The following is a 10,338-nucleotide window of genomic DNA, read 5'->3' as shown; positions in this document are numbered from 1 at the left end:
GCATCAATTTATAACAACTCTATAGAGTATGGTTGCATGAGTTCAGAAATAAAAAAAAACAAAAATTGTACACTTAATTAATTTATTTGGAAAGAGATTTCCCCATTACACAAGTGTTGAACAATACCCAACATATCTTCTCCATAAGGCTTTAGAAAGTCTGTTTTTTTACTTCATTGTTATTCTCAGGAAACAATCCATTATCTTCTATCTTCCACATCTGAAACAAACGTTTTTTTAAGTATATTTACCTATGCAGGGAAGATCAAATCAAATGTTTATTTGCGCAAGTTCAGTTTAAATTTACAATTAATGGATTTCTTTATGTTTGAAACAGAATAAAATATATTGGTAGAGGAATTATCTACCAATAATTTGCTTATTTGCATCTAATTGATGAATTAGATATGTTATTTGGATGACAATTGTTTATGTTCGTAACGGCTGCATTAGTAATTGCAATTAGTATTCTTCGTTAGTATACTCACTTTTTCCATCGCAGGCTACAATTTTAACTTTATCAACCTTAGCAACTTCCTGAACTTCTCTAAATTCTACATCATTTAACATAAATGTCCAAACATTGTCACAAAACCTGTGAAAATATAATAACATTTAATCACACACAACATTAAAACAACTCATACTGTTTATGTGTGAATATAACATGCCTTGACCATAACTTATTATATACCTATTAAATACATACAGACCTATATGTATTGAGTTTACCAGCTTTGAAGGTTAATCTAGATTTCACTTTGTTAGACAATGCTTGATTTATAGATTTATCAAATTGTAATAACACTTTTACGGCTAATGTTGGCGTTATCTGTCCATACTGAAAATATAAAACAGAGTTACAAATGTACACTTTTTTATAATTTTATGCCTAAGTTTACTAATTATTTACTTGTATCAACTCGTCAAGGCTTTCCTGTAATGTGTTCCCAATAGTAGTATTTCTATACAACTGATATGACATAACTAAAATATAATTATTTACTAATTACTTTAGACGAATTAAAATGGTGTTTATAGTGTACACTTCTGAATAATTTACAAATCGATTGTGGTGCAAACTGCAAATTGCTTTATTTGCGTAAGGTAGGTACTGAGTAGGTACTGACACAGAGCAGGTTTTTATAGTAACGTTCTGTCAGCTTAGCTGTCAGTTGTCAGTTGTCAGATCATGGACACAGATAATTATAATAATGTACTCTGTGCAGAGCAAGTAATATGACGCAGTCTTCATTACGAGCAGTTACGAGCACGTCACGAGTACCTATACTGTAAGGGCGTATTCAGAAAGAAAGCTTGAAACTTATAAGCGCTTATCGGCGCTTATCGGCGCTGGTAACCCGCGCAGGAAAATATATGAACATGCGCCGATAAGCGCTGATCGGCGCCGACAAGTTCCAACAAGTTTCAACAAACTTGTCGGCGCCGATCAGCGCTTATCGGCGCATGTTCATATATTTTCCAACGCGGGTTACCAGCGCTGATAAGCGCCGATAAGCGCTTATAAGCGCTTATAAGTTTCAAGCTTTCTTTCTGAATACGCCCTATGGTACTTAAACTCTTTAAACTGGTCTTAACACGGTCTTAATATTCGGCCAATGGCCGATGATCGGTAGCAGGGCTGCCAAAATGTGGGGAATTCCCCAAACAGCAGGGATTTTCAGCCCGATTGGGGAATGTGTACAGGGATGTCGATTGTGTGAGGAAAATAGGAGGAATTTAGACATTTATTTCTAGCTGAAAATAGAAGAAATAAAAGTATAAATGTACTATCCTATTTCCTTCTAATCCTATCCTTCCTACTAATATTATAAATGCGAAAGTTTGTGAGGATGGATGTGTATGTGTGTGTTTTTTATTCTTTCACGCAAATACTACTGAACCGATTTACAATGAAATTTAGCACACATATAGAGGGTAACTTGTATTAACACATAAGATTTATCCTGGAAATCCCACGGGAACGGGCACTATGCGGGTTTTTCTTTGAAAACGCGGACGAAGCGGCTGGTGAAAAGCAAGTAAATTATATATTTTGGTTCTTAGTTAACAAAATAAAAGGCAGATGGGAGCGTTGCCAAACTATACCGAATGATTTATCGTCATTTCCATAAAGCTATGCGTGCTGTCATTTCGCCGTTGCACTTTACCACACCCCGGACACTCATGGGCGTAGCCACGGTGGGGCAGGGTGGGGTGCTTGCCCCACTCTAGCTTTGACCTGGAAGGTAGGTAGATACCTAACCAAATCTATTAAAAATCGAAGAACCTACTAACTACTAAGCTTAATATCCGTAAGAAATTTCACACTCGATTCTCGAAAGTCTACAGGCGACACAGAAAATGCGACCTTTATAATTAGTATTATTTACCTCTAAATTGACTGACTAACAACTATCAAGTGTCATACGCCCAGCGACCAAACGGCTGAAGATTTTTGGATCTATTTCGTGGTGTGGTAGGTGAACAATAAGGTGTTTTGAATAAGAATAATTTGAATAACGAATTACACACGAAAAAAGAAAATAGCTGAGGCTTCTATGTTACATGAACTGTAAGAAAAATGAGTATAGTACCCCAATTAGTTACCCCACTAACTTATCCAATTTCACTGTTGTTGTGTTACACGTTCTACAACTCACTGATACTTTTTACTTTACACTTTTTTTTTCTAGTGCCTACACTAGAAAAAATGCATTCGCGAATGCCTTCGCAAATGCCTCCGCAAATGCCTTCGCGAATGCCATCGCGAATGCCTTCGCAAATGCCTTCGCGAATGCCATCGCGAATGCCTTCGCAAATGCCTTCGCAAATGGCTTCGCAAATGCCTTCGCAAATGCCTTCGCGAATGCCTTCGCGAATGCCATCGCAAATGCCTTCGCGAATGCCTTCGCAAACGCCTTCGCGAATGCCTTCGCAAATGCCTTCGCAAATGGCTTCGCAAATGCCTTCGCAAATGCCTTCGCGAATGTCTTCGCAAATGGCTTCGCCAATGCCTTCGCAAATGCCTTCGCAAATGCCTTCGCGAATGCCTTCGCCAATGCCTTCGCGAATGCCATCGCAAATGCCTTCGCGAATGCCTTCGCAAATGCCTTCGCAAATGCCTTCGCAAATGCCTTCGTGAGTGCCTTCGCGAATGCCTTCGCGAATGCCATCGCGAATGCCTTCACAAATGCCTTCGCAAATGCCGGCGGCCGTACGCGGCCGTACGCCGCCGGCAATTGAAGACCTGGATATAACTTTGGGTACATACTTGGTACATACAGTTGCTAGTTACATATTATTTTTTATTGTTGCCCCACCTTGAGCCCATGGCTAGCTACCCTAGCTACGCCCATGCGGGCACTCCATATAAAATTATCGTTTTGACAGTCACACTGTATATTCTAGGAGGTAGCAACGTTGACAAGTGAGCATTTTAGTATAGTTGGTTCTTTTATATGCTGTTCCTCTTGCTATTTCGGTTACAGTCCGGGCTGTCTGGCTGGCCGCAGTGGTTGCGTTTAATAGTGCGCATCTTATCTGCACAGGAAAATATCCTTAATTTAAAGTCATTTTTTAACGCGTAATTTTTAATCTTTTGCCTTTAGATAGATCCATTAGACATACATTTTTTATTGCAAGACGTTTTTTTCGTTGTTAAATAGGTGCCAGACGCAATTTTTATTTCAAAATAATTAAAATATCATCGAAATAAGTGAAATTCCATCAACCGCGTAGAACCGCGAACACACGTTGCGTATTATTATAGGCCTAGCCGTATTTGGGAATTGGGTCCAATAGATATTTATAAGATGTTATTGTCAGAGGTACTCAAAATGGATAAATAAACCATCCACGCGAAGACCGACATCCGCGCGGACGGAGTCGCGGGCGGAAGCTAGTGTATAATATTTCTTTGACACGCCCTGCAGTAAAAACCGTTGGACCGTTTTGAGTTGTGAGGTGTCATTGCAATCATCTGAATTATTATGGTAGTGGTGGTAGTGCCGTAGGCTACATAAATTAGTGCCAGTCAAGTATTAATTTTTATTTTTATTTTAAAAATAAAAATACAGTTTTACCCATAAAAATGGCAAATTCATTTTCAAAATACTGGCAGCATAGGTTGAAGTCTGTGGTTGAAGTTTTGTATTCCTTCTTACATGTAAAATTATTATTTGTTTATGTTACCGGAAATGTATGTAATCCGTCATTGTATACAATTCCTAGGAAATGTATATAATTCCTATACATTATTCCTATACATATACATTTCCTAAATAGCTATCGGAAATGTAAAATATTTAAGATATTGATATGTCGCAGGCAAGTTGTATAATATAATCTGGCCGTTTACAAACGGTTGGCATTTTGTAGTAACTATGCCGATAATTCGTAATCAAAAATTTTTGGTTTGGATAAGGGGGTGGGTTAGGTTAGGTTCGTGTTTTTTTAAAACTACACAGAAATAGGAGCCCCACGAAGTGGGGCTCCGTCGGCTCGCGACCGTCTTTTTGTAGAATTTTGGCAAAAGACGAATTTTCGGCATATTAAAACAGCTAGCCGTAATGTAATACGGCGGATTGTACAATCCGACTGCGCCAAATATACGCGAGGACAGCGGGACGAGGGGACTGATTACTTGCAAAATGAAAATTTGATTTTATATGAATAAATATAAGTTGATTTTGTGATATTATTTACGTTAAGAGTTAGATAGTTGATTTTTAAAATGTTAATTAGTAAGATAATAATATGAACATAATATTATTACAATTTTACGGTATGACTATTACCCGATTGTATCAATAAGAGCTATAATAAAAAAATAACAACGTGTTTTATTACAGAAAGCATTCACTTTACACATTTCCTAATACGATATCGGAATTGTATACAATTCCTAGGAAGATTATACATTTCCTAGGATATGCATGCATTAAATAGTTTTTTAAACAATATTTTATACATTTCCTAAACAGTATCGGAATTGTACACATTTCCTAGGAATTGTATACAATTCCTTGATTTCATACATTACCGGTAACATATATAAAAAATAAATACTTAAGCCAAAATATAATCTACAGAAAACCTGTAAAACGATGTTTTATCTTTTTTTTTGTCATCGGGAACAAATTTTTTACTAAATTGAAAACCCCTTTTGATGTATTGCATGACACTAGATGGTGCTAGATGCGCTCTAACCCTTAACTCTAACCACAGCTCTAACACTGGCGCAGGTTGGTATAAATTTGCTTTTGATTTCGTATTTTCTTTGACAAGGGCGATCACAGATCACAGAAACTAAAGTAGGGCGATGGACGATTGTCATACTCCAACATAGGTACTTCATCTGCCTTATTTTGTAATTTAGGGAATATATATTAATACAGATAAAAACAAAGGAAAAAAAATATAATGACCCCATATAATGACCATCTCATTCACTAAGGGTCACGGGGAATTCCGGGGAATTCCTGCGGCGCCGCTGGCATCCGCGCGACTCGTTCGAGTTTCTCATGCGATATTTAGTATTATAGTAATGAAATTAAAGTTAAAATTCATAATATGGCACTGAAACTGCGCTCCGCTTCGCTGCCCTTCGCCGCTCTTTCGGTGTGAGTCGACCCTTACTCTGACAACGATAAAATAGATCGAAGGAGGAATTGATCTAAGATACATATACCTATTCTCTTCCTATTCTATCTTAGTATTCTTTACTAGCTGACCCGACAGACGGTTGTCGTCCAGATAATAATGTAGTCTGTGGTCCTGTCTAATATGAATGGTAAATCTCATAAGGGTTCTTACACAGTTGACAGATATATACTACGTACATACAGTTAGGAAACTAAGCCCCTGCGATCTATGATATATAAAAGAGCTAGATACGTTACCCGCTCTCTATTTTGGCAAGAAAAAACTCAGGTAAGTGCCCGAGTTTCACTTAGTCACGCACCATTCAGCGTCGTGGCTGGACGTTCTTTTTGTATTTTAATCGGCAGTTGTTATTACGAAGTACATGAGTGAGACATGTATTATGTCTCGTGCGTGAGAGTGAATGAGAGAACAACTGTATTGGTAATAATGCGTTAGTAAGTAGGTATGTATTAATTACGCTGTTTTTTAGTGCAATGATGTTGGCGTATGCCGCGTCTACTAGTATAATAGCACAGTTGACAGATATATATATACTACGTACATACAGTTAGGAAACTAAGCCCCTGCGATGAAATTATGACGTATAGCTATAGGGCTGTTACCTTTTTGATATTTAACCGACTTCAAAAATGGAGGAGGTTATCAATTCGGCCTGTATATTTCTGTTTGCTTTTTTTCACAGTTGACTTTGTGGTAATTTTGAGATTAAAACCCGTTAAAATTAAAAAATGGTGTAGCCTAAATATGAATTTACAAGAAGAAACAATCTCAATAAAATATATACCTTGTAAAAGTAAATAGGTACGTTTTTTTCAGTGCTATATTTCGAAATCTTGTCTTTTTTGGACGCCGAAGGCTATTTTAATGTAGGTACCTAGCTAAATTATTTATAATGCTTGATATTTGTATGATACATATAAGTATTCAATAATTATTTTAAACCAGAATTAACAATACTTGTATGTAGGTATACCTACTAAATTATTTTTAAAACGATAAATTAAATTAAATTAAAAAACACAAAATATGCAAAAATAAATTAAAATTATTATTATACGAACATAGAACCTCCTTTTATATAACCTTTTTGTTTTAGGATGAAAAAGAAAATAGTTTGACAGGCTTAGTGCTTGACAAAGTGGTAAAGTCACGTATCGATAAAAATACAATAATTATTATAATATCTATCTTTTTCTTCCCTAATATTTACGTAATTATGCACATAAATTTAAACAAGATTTTTTAAGGTTTCCATTTTTTAGATTTTCGTGCTCTTCTAGATTGCGTAAAAAATAGATGCGGTCTTTAAACAGACTGGACTCCTAATAGGTACTATTTGTAGTTATCATTTTGGTAGAAAATATGTCAACATAATTTAAAACTCATACTGCCATATCTATAGAAATTAAAAAATAGTCTCTTTTTAACTTGTAGTCAGATACGATACAGATATATATTTATCGAAAGGGCTACAAACTGAAACAATCGATATTTATTTAATGTGAAATGACATCACTTTAAACTTTTTTCCATACTATATTCAAAATCTGTGGATGTGTCACCCGCTACTATCGATCCCCCTCAATACCCTCGAAAACACGCGTTATGGGGGGGGAGCCATTTCGAACATTTTGTATGAAGTTTCCTTACTGTATGTATCTGTATATTGTGATAATAGGTCATTGCCTGCGATGAAATTATGACGTATAGCTATAGGGCTGTTACTTTTTGGTATTTAACCGACTTCAAAAATAAAGGAGGAGGTTAACAATTCAGCCTGTATATTTCTGTTTGCTTTTTTCACAGTTGATTTAGTGATAATTTTGAGATTAAAACCCGTTAAAATACAAAAATGGTGTAGCCTAAAATATATGAATTTACAAGAAGAAACAATCCGAATTAATACAGCTTGTAAAAGTAAATACGTTTTTATCAGTGCTATATTTCGAAATCTTGTTTTGTTATGGACGCCGAAGGCTATTAATTTTAATTAATGTACCTATAAATTGTTTATAATGCTTGATATTTGTATTATACATATTCAATAATTTTTTAAACCAGAATTTACAATACTTGTATGTAGGTATACCTACTAAATTATTTTTAAAACGATAAATTAAATTAAATTAAAAAACACAAAATATGCAAAAATAAATTAAAATTATTATTATACGAGTATAGAACCTCTACCTCTTTGTTTTAGGAAGAAAAAGAAAATAGTTTGACAGGCTTAGTGCTTGACAAAGTGGTAAAGTCACGTATCGATAAAAATACAATAATTATAATATCTATCTTTTTCTTCCCTAATATTTACGTAATTATGCACATAAATTTAAACAAGATTTTTATAAGGTTTCCATTTTTTTAGATTTTCGTGCTCTTCTAGATTGCGTAAAAAATAGATGCGATCTTTAAACAGACTGGACTCTTATAACTTATTATGTACTATTTGTAGCTATCATTTTGGTAGAAAATATGTCAACATAATTTAAAACTCATACTGCCATATCTATAGAAATTAAAAAATAGTCTCTTTTTAACTTGTAGTCAGATACGGTATTTACAAATATATTTATTGAAGGGGCTACAAAGTACAAACTGAAACAATCGATATTTATTTAATGTGAATTGACATCACTTTAAACTTTTTTCCATACTATGTTCAAAATCTGTGGATGTGTCACCCGCTACTATCGATCCCCGTGTGCGTTACCCAGGCAAAATGTTTTGCTTTAGAGAGATGAGACTTAAACAAATAATTAGTGTATCATGAGGAGCAATTTGTTTACTAATAGCAAAATTTGTTTGAATTGTAGTTTTTAAGTTATTTAAGAAAAACAAATTTTGCTGGAGTAACGTTTGAAACGTTACCCAGGCAAAATCGTCTTTCAAAAATTAGTTTCAGCACGGAACCAAATACATGAATAGATAGCTTTTGTTGAGTAGTAAATGTTTATAAATAGCAAAATTTGTGTGTGGTATAGTTCTTTAGTTATTTAAGATTTTGCTGCGGTAACGTTTTGGGATTTCCCAGATCTCGAAAACGGCTCAACGCAGAAGTTTGGAAAAAATACCAATAAAAGACCTTAATTTGTTTAAATTTGTTTAATCATTAGTTTTTGATTTGGTTGACGTAAACCAATGTAATTAAATGGTTTCAAAAATCAGAAGAAGCGGGTTTACATGTAAACCAATACACTTATAACCAAATAAACAGCTGTAAAAAATACCCGTGGTTCGACGCTTGTTTACAGCAGACATTTTAGATTTCATACTTTACACGTTAAGAAGATAAAAACAAATTTGATTTATTTTAGACTGGTCGTACTTTAGCGATCGAATACGCAGTTCCCATAACATTAAGAAACATGGCATACTTTAAACAAATTAAAATGATTCATGAAAATTCTTTCCTGTTAATTTCAGCCTTGAATTACGGCTCTAATGAAAGTTATCTCAAAAACAAGAATATGTCAGCAATTCTCTAATAAGCCGACCAAATTGAAAAGGTCACGTAAAAGCGACTGCACCGTACGTACGGGTAATCTTCGCAAATTAGCAGCTTGGTAACCGATGTTTTGTACAGTTAAGCAGAAAAACGTTATTCGTGAAGCCGATTTTTTAATATTTTACACAATTTTTACTAGTTAATAAAAGTGTAATATCATAGTGTATAATTTATAGTGTGATTTAAAACAATACAAACATATATACATGTAGCTATATTTTTAGTACTTAATTTGTTGTTTCTGTTAAACCAAATGTTTTATTTTGATACCACAACGCAAAGCCACGCTAAAAACGTTTTAACGTTCTTGATGCTAGTCAGAGCAGCGCGCATCGCTGTGTGCAATGCAACGCAACAGCTATATGCCTTGTCTTACTTACTCTTTAGCTGTGAGACAAGCTTACAGCTTTTACAGCTTACAGCTTTACAGCTTACAGCTTACAGCTTTACAACCAAAGAAAATTGATTGTAAATATATATCTTTAAATATAAATATTATAACACAAAAGGGTATTGACTTCTTGGAAGAATCTGCCACATCGTGTATTAATAATGATAATGTTTCACTGTGTCCTGTATGCGAGACAGGAAATGTATATTTTACATATGAATTAAAACCATTACTTTTCTTCGAACTACATGTCTGTTAACCTGAATGATATACCCATTAATATAGAGTTAAATGGCCAACAGTATATGATTTTGGCAGTAATTGATTTTGACCCACCATCAAGTTCCACATTGATTGGACATTACAGAGCATACTGTTACAGAACGAAAACTCAACAATATGAATGTTACGATGATCTGTACTGTAAACTACAGAAATGCAAAAACTCCATAATGCCACATTTGATTATATATTCATTAGTGTAGGTAATTAAAACGTTAGAGACTGGAAGCATAAAACACATAATTTTATACGGTCCCAATGACCACACAAATTTTATTGAATTAGGTACGAATCTGTAATTATGAGTGATATTAGTAGTTATTAATGATAAAAACTGTACTGTTTCCTATATTTTTAAATAGGTACATAAGTGTAAAAGTTGTTTATTTTTTATATAATTGTTGGAAGATTTTTATTATATTGTTGTTTTCTCATTTAAAAGTTTTGTGATTATATACATTTTTTATAGAATATGCTCGAAACCGTCCCT

The 10,338-nt window shown here is 34.3% G+C and overlaps 1 protein-coding gene across 1 annotated transcript; it reads right to left on the bottom strand.

The window, feature by feature from the left end:
* Positions 1 to 68: 68 nt before the first annotated feature.
* LOC123699688 (transcription initiation factor IIA subunit 2) lies at positions 69 to 1,147 on the bottom strand. Its single transcript, XM_045646698.1, has 4 exons — positions 914 to 1,147; positions 714 to 841; positions 489 to 595; positions 69 to 220 (listed from the first exon to the last, which is right to left on the bottom strand). Exons 1-4 carry the CDS (start codon positions 983 to 985, stop codon positions 201 to 203), a joined length of 327 nt encoding a protein of 108 aa, XP_045502654.1. The 5' UTR covers positions 986 to 1,147; the 3' UTR covers positions 69 to 200.
* Between the last annotated feature and the right edge of the window lie 9,191 nt (positions 1,148 to 10,338).

The sequence above is a fragment of the Colias croceus genome, chromosome 18 (assembly GCF_905220415.1).
Source record: "Colias croceus chromosome 18, ilColCroc2.1".
NCBI classification, from domain to species: Eukaryota; Metazoa; Arthropoda; class Insecta; order Lepidoptera; family Pieridae; genus Colias; species Colias croceus.
This window is presented reverse-complemented; position numbering and strand designations above follow the sequence as displayed.